The 13,272-nt window shown below is 35.3% G+C and overlaps 3 protein-coding genes across 5 annotated transcripts; all 3 read left to right on the top strand.

Annotated features, from left to right (window-relative positions):
* Positions 1–99: 99 nt before the first annotated feature.
* LOC107043714 (protamine) lies at positions 100–1,654 on the top strand. Of its 2 annotated transcripts, none has more exons than XM_015265295.1 (2): positions 100–244; positions 1,342–1,654. In XM_015265295.1, exons 1-2 carry the CDS (start codon positions 162–164, stop codon positions 1,625–1,627), a joined length of 369 nt encoding a protein of 122 aa, XP_015120781.1. In that variant the 5' UTR covers positions 100–161; the 3' UTR covers positions 1,628–1,654. The 2 variants fall into 2 exon arrangements, 1 of the variants encoding a protein (XP_015120781.1); XR_001461267.1 differs by having other exon boundaries at positions 173–244; positions 1,347–1,429.
* Positions 1,655–2,749: 1,095 nt separating this feature from the next.
* Positions 2,750–4,593, top strand: LOC107043712 (pre-mRNA-splicing factor Syf2). Its single transcript, XM_015265294.2, has 4 exons — positions 2,750–2,969; positions 3,095–3,235; positions 3,362–3,654; positions 4,267–4,593. The coding sequence occupies exons 1-4, from the start codon at positions 2,880–2,882 to the stop codon at positions 4,430–4,432; spliced, it is 690 nt and encodes a 229-aa protein (XP_015120780.1). The 5' UTR covers positions 2,750–2,879; the 3' UTR covers positions 4,433–4,593.
* Positions 4,594–6,859: 2,266 nt separating this feature from the next.
* LOC107043728 (zinc finger protein 385D) lies at positions 6,860–13,080 on the top strand. Of its 2 annotated transcripts, none has more exons than XM_015265330.2 (9): positions 6,860–7,131; positions 7,224–7,309; positions 8,704–9,096; positions 9,919–9,992; positions 10,159–10,308; positions 11,403–11,497; positions 11,568–11,878; positions 11,984–12,049; positions 12,803–13,080. In XM_015265330.2, exons 2-9 carry the CDS (start codon positions 7,270–7,272, stop codon positions 12,961–12,963), a joined length of 1,290 nt encoding a protein of 429 aa, XP_015120816.1. In that variant the 5' UTR covers positions 6,860–7,131; positions 7,224–7,269; the 3' UTR covers positions 12,964–13,080. The 2 variants fall into 2 exon arrangements, with proteins under 2 accessions (XP_015120816.1, XP_015120815.1); XM_015265329.2 differs by having other exon boundaries at positions 6,862–7,131; positions 11,981–12,049.
* The last annotated feature ends 192 nt before the right edge of the window (positions 13,081–13,272 follow it).

Below are 13,272 nucleotides of genomic sequence, written 5' to 3'. Positions count from 1 at the left end.
CTCCGCATGGGCGAAAAAAACAGTCGAAAAATTGCCCCTTGTTCTACAATAAACCAACCTCCAAAGTATTTTTCATCTGACGTTGGAAATTTTTTCTAGAAATGTAATGAAAATTCTCGAGTAATGCGATAAATATATGTTTCAAAAAAGGACATTGTGACATGGGTAACAGAGGTTCGGTTGCGGGAAGAAATTGTCCGTATCATGAATGCCGAAAGGAACGCCATGGAAAATTCTCTAAAAGGTAAATTCAGTCTCAATAAGACGTCGATTCTCACGAGATAGGGGAGGGCGGGGCGATATGGACATCTGGGGTAAAATGGACACTGAAGAACTTTTCAATAATCGAATTTGAAAAAATTGCCTCTTGGCAAAATCCACAACCGAAAAATTATTCAAGAGTGGGGTAAAATGGACAGACGAAAAAGTTGGTCCTATTCAACTTTTAATCGAGAAAATTTTCAACAGTTTCCAACAGAATCGTGTCGGTATCTTTTTATAGAGAGAAATTAGAGTTGGAAGAGGTATTAACAAATAAAGTTCAACTCTTAAATTTTGCATTGAAGTTTGAAAAATAGAGTAGCTTTGGATTTTCTGTTTTACTATTGAAATAACTTTGAAATCTGTAGTGAAGTGGTAAAACGAGGTAAGTTAACTAACTCTTCGGTGGGTTTTTCAGAAATATCTCCGAAAATAAGGGAGATAGCATAATTTTTGTAATCACCTTTTTCGTAGCTCTCAATTACCTCTACAAAAAAGATTTTGACAAAAATTTCGCTATCTCCCTTAATTTTAGAGATATTTCCGAAAAACTCCATGAAAAGGTAAGTTAACTTACCTCGTTTTACCATTTCACTACAGAAATTATTAATTTTTTTCAAAGAAGAATTGCAAATTTGTAAGATGGCTACTTTTCTACTTACAAAGGAAATCACCATAAAACAATGGGAGGAGGGGAGGACAAATGAGCAAAGAAAAATTTGGTTTACCACCCCCCACGACAAAACTCAAAAACAAGTTTTTTTTTCAATTTGAAAATCGCAGTCATGACTAGTGTTTCTGAAATTGAATAAAACTGTTGAAACAAAAAATTCAGGAAGAAATCGAAGTGTCCATTGTACCCCGTTTTCGCTTTACCTTACAACTCCTGCGACGCAGTCTCATGACAATGCGTTCGTTTTTATAAACTTCAGATGAAGGCGGAACAGTCGATTTGATCCAATTCATCATTTAAATTATTTAAATCTGCTGTCCATATCGCCTCACCCTCCCCTAATCATTTATTATGGACAAATCGTTGAATGAAAGTCTTCTTATTCAGTCGTTAAAATTTTTGCGCAGCACAGATGCACATAAATCGTCACCTAAAACATCAGGACATCATGTACATCGATATGATGTTAAAAATGGAAAGATCGCTAATACGACAAATCCATTTATCATATTTTTCTTGAGACTAAGGAGTAAAAAACCGAAAGAACCAGTGACATTGATTGCGCGGGTCGCTGGAAAGAGGTGGACAAAAATGTCATCGGATGAGAAACAGAAATATATCAATCTCGCCAATGCTGAGAAGAAGAGGAGAGAAGATAAAAAGCGAAGACGCAAAATAAAAATCACACAGTAGAACGTTATTTATATTGAATTATTTAGGAAAAAAGAGTCAATAAATTGCAAGAAATTTTGTGTGAAAATCTAATTATGTAATTATTTCACGTATTTAAAGAATAGGGAACTTGCGTGAATTTTTTTCAATCTCCTAATCTCAAGTTTGTGACCTGAATAATTTATTTTTCATTCACAAACGTTTGAAGTATTGCTCATTAATTAATAATTAATTGTTAAAAGTTGAAGATTTCAAACGCTTTGAAATCGCTAATGACGTCAGACGGACGGTCGAGTGCTGGACCAATCACAGAATGGCTCGAGCCGACCTAACCCGATCTTGAGGTGCGCCTCCGCCAATGGAGGACGACAACTCCCCACTCTCTTCTTTTTCGACCAATGAAGCGTTACCTGAGCGTCTTCGTGACGTCATGACCGAAAAATAGGCCTCGAAAACGACTGACTTTCAAGGAATTATCATAAGACATCTACGCAATATTTCTTCTCCGTAATTTTTACCGTTTAGCTAGCCATATGTTATGAGAAATCTGGGAATAAGGGAATTAGAAAAAATTGGGCTTCATGCAAGTTTCCTATTGAATTAATAGGAAAAATTACCAAAATTTCGAAAATTTTGAAAATTTTTGATTTGGACAAATTGAAAAAAAATTGAGAACCCCCCCAATTTTTCAGTAAAAATTCGCTATCTCCCTTAGATATCCTTGAAAAACCGACGAAGTCCGTCGTCCCGGTCATACGTCTTAATAAAATCCCCCCGTACAACAAAAACTTACTAGATTTTAGAAAATATTTCTTCTAAACTTAAGTATATTTTGGTTTAAAATGAAGAGATATCCTTGAAAAACTCACCGACGAAGAACGTCGTCTAGGTCATACGTCTTCATAAAATCCCCCCGTACAAAAATAATTTACTAGATTTTAGAAAATATTTCTTCTAAAATTAATTATATTTTGATTTAAAATTGATCCTACTTTTGATCATTATTTTCAAAGGACTTTTTCCTAAAACTTCGAAACAAGTTTTCGCGAATACGTGAGGATTTCAGAAAATTTTTCCACCAGATGGCAGCACTCGCAGTTTTTTCCCACTTTTTCCAAGTATTTCCTGATGTTTACTGCTGTCAACGTAACGGAGTCGGCCGCAAGGCATTTCAGTCAGTGCCATAAAAATAGAAGAAGAAGAAGAAGAAGAAGAAGAAGAAGAAGAAGAAGAAGAAGAACGTAAAGGAGTCTGAAACAATTTATTGATAATAATGGCCGATCAAGGATCATCTGGTGAGAAAACATTTGCCGAAAAACAGGCGGAGAGAATGCAACGTTTGAAGGAGCTGCACAACAAAAGGGTACGTAGAGGAATCGCAAGAATACTGTATTAACCTCCAAATTTATGACAAATATACCCATAACCATAAACAAATGCATGAATATTAACCGCATATTTCACTGTGGACGTGATTTTATGCTTCAGAATGAAGCTAGAACTCAAAATCACAAGGAAGTGGTTGAAGAAGACAAGAGAATGAAACTACCAGCTAATTGGGAAGCTCGGAAACGTCAGGCTGAGTGGATTTTGAGTGATGAGACTGCTAGAAAAGAAGCAGAAGAGAAAGTAAGTGACGAAGTGAGAGGATGTTCACAAGAATTTAATTATTCTTTTATTCATTTCTTCGATGTATAGGGGAGGGCAGGGTAAAATGCAGCATTCTGTTACCCCTTGACCATTGTTTCCTTTCAGGGATTGGACTATGACCGACAAAAACTTCTTCACATTGATGCGATAGAGGCAGCCAGACTTGAACGGAAGAAGAAAAGAAAGAATCCAGATTCAGGTTTTGCTGACTACGAGCAGGCGACGATAAGACAGTATAACCGTTTAGTAAAAGGAATGAAGCCAAATATGGAGTCATATGAAACGGCCAAAGAGAAGCTTGGACCAGCATTTTACGGAGATAGGAACACGATACTTCAAGGGCTACATGAGGATAAGAAGGAAGCTGTGGACAAGATGGTGGATGATTTGGAAAAACAGTAAGAGAGTTTTTTTTACAGGATATCCACTTTGGCTATTTTTTCTCCGGTGAAATGCTAATCTACTTGTGAAGTCGAACATCAGAGTTTTCATTTGGGCCCCATTTGACCCTAAGTTTCCGGACATTTTACAATTTTTTTGATTTTATTATCGGAACTTTGCATGTTTGAATTTTAATCTCGATATTGAACCGTTAGAAAACATTTTTTAAATATGGAAAAAATGAGAAAGTTTACTTTTAGAGGAAAATTGATGAAAGGATTAAAAAATTGAAATTTTTGAACATTACGAGCATTTCTATAAATAATTTACAAACAATCAACAGTTTAAACAATGTCAATGACTTATTTATAAACAACGAATGTTGTAAAAAATAATAATTCTGTGCAAAATGAAATCTGAATGACGCTGAATATTCATGATTTTTTTCAAATTTCTCTCACGCAATTCAATTGACAAATTTGATGATTGAAAATAGCTGAATCTGTAGTCTGGCCTCTACCAAACTGTAAAAAATGCTAGGATATCCTTAAATGAAGGATTGAACCAAAAATGTAAAATTTTTCCGTGAATTGATAACTGTATTTTTTACGAATGTGGAATGATTTCAGGATTGCCAAGCGAGAGAAGTACAGTAGACGACGAACCCACAATGACGACGCGGATATTGATTATATCAACGAACGAAATGCCAAATTTAATAATAAATTGGAGCGGTTTTATGGTGAGCACACGAGAGAAACGAAGCTCAATCTGGAGAGGGGCACAGCGATATAATTTCTTCTGGGAATTCGGTTTAATTACTTACTCAACACTTATGATTTATATCTGTCGTTAAATTTAATAATGAGTTTTTGTGGGCTCATTTCGTTTGTCATTGATGGCAATACAATGTAGAATGGATAAGAAAAGATGATAAAGGTAAGATTTTCCAATTATTTTTCATACTCCCCTCTTGCATTCCTCGAATTCTAATTAAGATAGACATGCTAATTGATTGATGCTCGGAAAAATATTGAATAATGAAATGTATGCGGATTTAATGCCCGAGTGTACTATCTTTCGAACATTATCTCGATGTNTTTTTTTTTCGTCTTTCGTCATCTGAAATTGTCAATTAAGTCCTGCATCATGCAGAAGTTTTGCAAAATTATGAATGAATAATAAAAAAAAGTAGAAAAAATCCTTAATTTTTTCAAAGAGCATTTTTAATTTATATTCAGAATAAGTTGAATAACAAGAAATTGAAAAATGTAGCTGATTTACGGTGACAAATGGCGGCCTGTCACCCAATATCATGCAGGGGGAAGACTGATTTCGTCAATCTGTTCCCACACTGCACAGAGACATTTATTACGGAAAAAGCTCTTTGAAAAAAGTTGTAATATTTTGGAGAATTTTTTAATCACACTTTTATCACATAAAAATGGCAGATGACTACATACCACTGTTTTGAAAATTGAGATACCTAGCTGTCACTTCCCATGAGGAGTTAGTGTCGTGTTATCCAGCATGGAAAATGACGGCTAATAGATAATTTGCCACAGCCAATCAGATATTTGTAATTTCCACTTTTTTCAACTCATTCTGAATCTCAATTAAAAACGCTCTTTGAAAAAGTTCACAATTTTTTCCATTTTTTTTATCATTCTATCATAATTTTTGGGAATTTCTACATGATGTACCACTCAATTGACAATTTTGGATTACGAAAGATAGAAAAAATCCAGATAACATTCGAAAGATAGTACACCCGGGCCTTAAGATGAACGCAAATATGAAAAATGAGAAAAAAATATTTTCAGTGAATGAATAAATCTTTTATTCTCATTATGCGCCATACAAATCAATGGTCAGGTAAGCATCGACAGGGGGAACAACCTCCCGGATACTCTGGTGGAGCCATACCACCCGGACAAGCAATCCCACAAGCCGGACAGCCACGTTGAGCTGAAAGAAAAACAACAGTCACATATTTTTCAACTACTCTAATCAATGAACAGTGGTCTCCAAGTTAATTAACAACATTTTCCTTTACATAACAATACACTCACCTTTGATAACTAAAATAGTGGCGAAGATAATTGCGGAGAGAAAGAAGATTCTGAACCGACCTGCCATTCTGCAGAAAACGTGTCGTGTTATTTCTACAGAGATTTCTGTTATATACCGTGCGTGCCCCCATCGACTCGAATACAAAGTTATAAATATTATTTTTCCTTTACAATTTCCTCATTACTTTGCGTTTCATATCTTATGCAAAACAATCAGGATAATATGCCAGACGGTAATCTCGCCGTGATAATACGAATATTTAATTCTTTTTCCAATTACGAAATTAGTGACGTAGACCGTTTACCGCTAGAAGACAAGAAATTTCCCAATTTTGGAATTTCATTTTTAAAAATAAAAATCATCAGAAAATCGCTGAGGAAGGGGTAATGACGTGATTAATTTTGTTATCCACCATGGAAAATTACAGCTAATAAATAATTTACCACAGCGAATCAGATATTTGTAATTTCCACCTTTTTCAACTCATTCTGAATCTCAATTAAAAACGCTCTTCGGAAAAGTTCAGAATTTTTTCTATTTTTTTTTATCATTCTATCATAATTTCTCGGAATTTCTACATGATGAACTCAATTGACAATTTTGGATTACGAAAGATAAAAAAATGAAATACTTGGCAATGTGGGATATTTTCAGTCGATGTGCAGTTTAATCGCAGTTTCACGATCCTAGGGACATAAAATGATATTTTATGCCTCAAGTACCGAGAACCGCGTTCTAACCAAACAAAGTGAAATTAAAATTCGCTGTTTATCTGTCCTCGGGCCATAATATACTATTTCATCACGCTGTGACGAAAAGTGAACTTTCCGGCACGCTCCGCGTGCCTAAAAGTCCAATTTCCGCCACATTGTGATGAAAAATATTGTTCGTAACTCGTGAAAAAATGTTTTTTAGCTCGTGGGATTATATCACGAGCCGGAGGCGAAACCTCCCACTCGCCAAAAACCACTTTTTTGCACTCGTTACGAAGTATACTATTTTTTATATGTCCAATACTGCGTCTTCGTCACTCGGAATAAAATAAAACATTCTAGTAATCAAAAATTGCAAGCTTTTGAAGGAATGTAAAAAATGTAAAAAATCCGTCGAGGTAATTTACATAATTATTATGTATTATTATAATTTACCCCCCGATAAGGCGGATAATAAGAAAACTACTAGCGCCTTCTTTAGGGCAGAACAAGAACTCTCCTCGGAGGAGTAATGGTGCTTGCCTCTCTTTCTTTGAGTGGCGGATATAACCATAACGAACAGAAGAAGAAAGAAGTCTAAATAACAATTTGTTTGCAAGACATTCGTGCATTTTCTGTCGTGAAAATCTACCGAGAGAGTTTGAAAACATCAGCGTCCGTTGGAATCAAATGTTTCCTCTGGGATTATCACTTGCTGTAGTGAACCAGGTAAGTGCTAGGAAAAATTATTAGATTGCCCACATCCGAATCGCTCATTGTGGAAATTAACCTACACGCTCGGCGATTATGTCGTTTTACAGGGGTGACGAGCTCTCTGCTGTTTAACATTGAAGGAAACACTGAAAGATGTCGACGAGAAAAAGCATTGAAAATCCTGAAGTCCCGGGTGAGCAATTGTGAAAATGATCTATTGTATTGACTTGGACTGTCGACCGGTAGAACCGCGGAGATTTCCCAGAATTTCGAAAAATTATGGAGATTATTGAACACTTTCTATTTTTTGTAGTGAAGCTGAAACTACACGGACAAAAAAATTTAATAGAAAAACCTATCGAATTCGTTCGAAAATTCTATTGAATTTCTATTGAAATATTCTATTAGCTTTTGACGATTCTATTGAAATGTTCAATAGAAAATATTCAGTGGAAAAAGTCAATGGAATTCAATTTTTCTGTGTAACTTATTCTATTGAGATATTTTCTACAGAATTTCCTCCGCTCAAATTTTCCAAGTTTTTTCGTTTGATTTATAAGAAGGAAGCTGTGGACAAGATGGTGGATGATTTGGAAAAACAGTAAGAGAGTTTTTTTTAAAGGATATCCACTTTGGCTATTTTTTTCTCCGGTGACATGCTAATCTACTTGTGAAGTCGAACATCAGAGTTTTCATTTGGGCTCCATTTGACCCTAAGTTTCCGGACATTTTACAATTTTTTTGATTTTATTATCTGAACTTTGCATGTTTGAATTTTAATCTCGATATTGAACCGTTAGAAAACATTTTTTAAATATGGAAAAAATGAGAAAGTTTACTTTTAGAGGAAAATTGATGAAAGGATTAAAAAATTGAAATTTTTGAACATTACGAGCATTTCTATAAATAATTTACAAACAATCAACAGTTTAAACAATGTCAATGACTTATTTATAAACAACGAATGTTGTAAAAAATAATAATTCTGTGCAAAATGAAATCTGAATGACGCTGAATATTCATGATTTTTTCAAATTTCTCTCACGCAATTCAATTGACAAATTTGATGATTGAAAATAGCTGAATCTGTAGTCTGGCCTCTACCAAACTGTAAAAAATGCTAGGATATCCTTAAATGAAGGATTGAACCAAAAATGTAAAATTTTCAATAATGTTCAATAGAAAATATTCAGTGGAAAAAGTCAATGGAGTTCAATTTTTCTGTGTAACTTATTCTATTGAGATATTTTCTGTAGAATTTCCTCGCCTCAAATTTTCCAAGTTTTTTCGTTTGATTTTCTTGATGAGAAAGAAAGAAAAAAAAAGTGAAAAAAACTTGGAAAATTTGAGTCGAGCAAATTCTATAGAAAATATATGAAATGAATAAGTTGTATAGAAAAATCGAATTCTGTTGACTTTTTCTATTGAATGGTTAATTTAATATGTGAATTTTTAAGATTTATGTTGAAAAATTGGCAACTTCACAATTTAAGGATAATTATGATTGATGAATATGACTATCGCTAAGCTCGAGACACTGACATTTCTTTCATTGATCCATTATAAATGATTAATTTTAATTTTCAGGATTGGAAGAGAATCTGCCACCTCCATTGCCGCCCCTACCGCCTGAAAAAATTGCTGAGCCCCCGATACCAGCAGGACTCCCATCAGAAAATAAAGCAATTGTGCCACAAGTGAATCCTCCCATAATCCCCAATATTCCCCCACAGATGAATCCCCATGACCTCCCAAGTTCTCATGTCATGCCACCTCTACCCTACATGCCACCCCCGGTTCCACAGCCACCGGTGGGGCAAATGGTGCCCTGGTGGGTGCCAATAGACGCCGACAGCACTGGCATATATTCACAATGGTCAGAGAATCAAACTGAAACTTTCGCTCCAGAAATAAATAATGAGAGTGGTGCTACCAATTTCAAGAGGAAGGCTGAGCAGGTCGATCCTGCCAAAGACGCAGGTAAAGCTTTGAGAAAATTAATGGCTTTCCGTTAACTTTTGCTTCCGAGTGGAAGCTATGTGATTGGGATTTCCTTCCATTTCATAATTTTGGGTGGAAGTGCCTAGAAATGTCATGAAACATGAAAAAATAATTCTGTATTATTCCCTATCTAGGCGGTTAACCCTTAGATGATTAATCTTTTTTGTTAAAAAATCAGGAATGCGAAGCACGAGTTTTCGACAATTAGGGGAGGTTGGGGTAAAACGGACACTTGACTTTTTTTAAATGTTAATGAGGGGTTGAAATGTTGATGAAATTCAATTTTTTTTTTCAATGCAAAGAACAATTCTTTCCCTTTGAGACGAGCCTAAAGTGAGCTCAACTGATAAATTTGTTGCTGAGTTATGAATAATTGAAAAAAAGTCGAAAGTGTCCATTTTAGCCCAGCCTCCCCTATTCACATGGTGTACCTTCAAAAATTTAATTTTGCTGACGCTTCTTATATGATTTTCTTATCATTCACATTCAAAAGTCCTAAATTTTTTTTTTCAATTTTTTTCAGATTCTATTACGTCCACAACGTTAATTTTTGAGTTTGTGAATTTTTGACGAAATTTCGTATTTCAGCACAGGTCAATTTAAAAAAAATTTTCAACAAATATTTCCGGTGGAAATTTTCCGTTTCTCTCGATTAATAATTATTTTTGGATAGCACGGATCAGAGTGCCAGTCTAACTTTTTTCTATGTTTCGTAAAAATAGTCACAATGGTCACATGTAACATGTCAAATGGCTTCTGTCACACTGCGTGTTTTCTACTCCGATCTCTCTTTATTTACAGAAAAAGTCGCGAGTGCCCAGTCGGAGCTCTCAGCCCTCATGAAGCCTCTGCGGTGTGATCTTTGCAATGCAGTTGTATGAATCAAAGAGAAGATTTTTCATTATCGTTTATGTATATTTTGAATTATGCACTGTCACGGTGGGACTCACTTAGAGTATTTCTCTTTTCCCAGTATAAAACATTGCAACAGTGAATTCAGATTAATTTGACCAGAAACTCAATTTGGAGTAATCATTTCAGATGAATTCAACACTGCAAGCCAAATTGCATTACGAGGGCAAACCGCACCAGAAAAAGGTCTCCATGTTCCTTAATCAGAGTGTGAAAAAATTGAAGACTGACGAGGGCCCCATTACGACCACCTCGAGCGATTGGAGTTCTTACTGTGATGTATGTATTCCTCAATTTTTTACCCCAAAAAATCTGGGGATTAATTCGTAAGCATTAAGAGTTGAATATCATGTTAAATGAACTATTTATTGCGAGAGACAAATGTGGAAGTCAAACACAAGATTAAATATTTATACAAAAAACCACAAGGACTATAAAATCTCATGTTCATAGAAGTTGTAAGCTACAAAAACGAGGTTAATAATTCAGAAATAAAATAGTGAATAATATTAAATATCCTCCTGCCCAGTGGATTTAGTATTTTATTGACATTGCTCTCTGTTTGTATTTTTGGAATTTCCTACACTGAGAGAAAAACAAACACGTCAAACACGTCAAATTGCCAAAAAAGAATTTGTTTGGTTCGAATTTGAAAGTCTCAAACATGAATAATTGTTCTGCTTTCGACAGCAACGAAATATTTGGCTCAAGAGGCGGATAATTCACACCAGACGGTGCCTTTTCAGGATGAAAACATCGTACAGAGGAAAATTTATCAACAAATATTTTATCCCTAATTTACAAGATTGCTGTCATATCATTATTATTGTTTCATTTAAGGGTTCATTTGTTGTCTGTGATTATTAGACAGTCGAAACGAAAAACTACTATCCCTTGTTTCGCATAAAACAAAGATTTTTCGGGAGCAAAATACGTATGGGAGTGTCGAATAACGAAGGAGTAGTGCTAGAAATGACATTTCTTGCCTCTACAGAGAATGCAATTTTTTTTCAACTACTAAATCTATTTTTTCGACAAAAATTTTTCGTTCCGGCGCACTCTCTGCATGTTTGGCCCAAAAAAATCGTTTTGATAATTTTCAAAAAACTATTTTCTTGGCACAAGTAAGACTTGTTTGAGAACTTTGTCGTTTTTCTCTCAGTGTAGTAGTAGTAGGTGATTTGTCAATTTCAAAGTGAATCCCCTTGTGTGAAATCGCTTACAATTAGTTATTTCTAATGAAAATAAAGTTGATTTCTCTTGTCTCTACATCATAAAAAGAAATAAACAGAATTATTCTCGAATATGGAAAAACTTGATTTTCAGTGCCGAAGAAATGATAAAAAAATGGTTTCATTTTCGATAACATTTAGGTCTGCAAGACGTGGTTTACGTCTCAGGCTGATGCATCCCAGCATTACGCTGGAAAAAAGCATCTCCGAGCTACGACTGGTGCTCCAAAGAAGAAGTAATGTTTGCGCAATTTCACATTGCACCGCTAAACGCTTTCCGCAATTTGAAAGTATCTTGTTTTCCAGAAGTCCAAAGAAAGGGTCAGTTCCACCAGTGCCAGTAGACCCAACAGGGAGATTCGGTATCGGTGCAGGTTTTCAATTAGAGGCTCAGGGTCCTTCAATCGTCCCCGAAGCCGTTGAATCCGTTGTACCGCTCATTCCGAATCTACCGAATTCCCAAATGTACAACCCCGCAGCTACAACTTACTCAGGCGCTTTGAGGTGCGATCTCTGTGGAGTAACTGCTAATCGTTTGGAGCAATTGGAGACCCACAAGAGGGGGATAAGGCATCAGAAAATGTTGCGGTTGAATGGGGTGATTCCTACAGAAACTGGTGAGCGTTTAAAAAAATTGAGAAAAATTGTCATTCTTTAATTTTTGAAAATAGTGTTTTTTCCTCGTCTAATTTATATTTTTCATAATTTTTCTTCACTAGTAGTCACTCCGACTGAACATGTGGTTACTGCAACGACGATTGACTACTCCATCTGCAGAACACCTTCAGGTATATTATTAAATATAAGTTGACAGTCGTTGTTTGAGGGAACATGCGACTATAACAACAGTCTACTATATGTTGAGCACATTTCACTATACTGAGAGAAAAACGACCAAGTTCTCAAACAAGTCTCACTGTGCCACGAAAATAGTTTTTTGAAAATGATCAAAAAAGGATTTTTTGTGCCAAACATGCAGAGAGTGCGCCAGAATGAAAAATTTTTGTCGCAAAAATAGATTTAGTAGTTAAAAAAAATTGCATTCTCTGTAGACGCAAGAAATGTCATTTCTAGCACTAGTCCTTCGTTATTCGATACTCCCATACGCATTTTGCTCCCGAAAAATCTTCGTTTTATGCGAAACAAGGGATAGTAGTTTTTCGTTTCGACTGTCTAATAATCACAGACAACAAATGAACCCTTAAATGAAACAATAATAATGATATGACAGCAATCTTGTAAATTAGGGATAAAATATTTGTTGATAAATTTTCCTCTGTACGATATTTTCATCCTGAAAAGGCACCGTCTGGTGTGAATTATCCGCCTCTTGAGCCAAATATTTCGTCGCTGTCGAAAGCAGAACAATGATTCATGTTTGAGACTTTCAAATTCGAACCAAACAAATTCTTTTTTGGCAATTTTCAACTAGCGATTTTGTCGGCCCAAACAAGACTTGTTTGACAACGCGTTTGTTTTTCTCTCGGTGTACTCAATGCTCTTCAGGGGGCGAAATATGATATTTAATATTAATTGTTCAGGCTCTTACTACTGCGCTCCGTGTGATAAGTCTTTCACATCTGAGAACAGCTTCGCTCAACACGTGGAGAGTAAAAAGCACAAAAACCAAGTGAATCCAAAACCCGCTGGGACTCAAGCCCAGAAATTATCAAGTCAAGATAAACATAAGAAGCATAAATGATAAAGCGAACTATATTCCTATAGTTCTATATTTTTTATTTGAACAAAGTGATGATATTCTTATGAACATGTTGTGTTGTCTGGATGTTAAAACGATAATAAAACGATGTTCTGTAAATATTCTTTTCCCGAATATTCGTTAGACTTCCCATAATACGTCAGTCCTCAATGTATTTGCTTTTGATCACTAGACTATGGAGGAATTGTCAATGAAGGTTTCTCGAGACGAAGAGCCAAGTAAAAATTATTGAAGATTAATGAGTCAACAATATTGTTAGGACTATTCCTCAAAATACTGTTTTTGAAGTTC

Source organism: Diachasma alloeum, unplaced genomic scaffold (genome assembly GCF_001412515.2).
Source record: "Diachasma alloeum isolate Michigan unplaced genomic scaffold, Dall2.0 Dall_scaffold_00622, whole genome shotgun sequence".
Taxonomy (NCBI): Eukaryota; Metazoa; Arthropoda; class Insecta; order Hymenoptera; family Braconidae; genus Diachasma; species Diachasma alloeum.
Note: the sequence above shows the minus strand (reverse complement) of the source record. Positions and strands in the feature narration are given on the sequence as shown.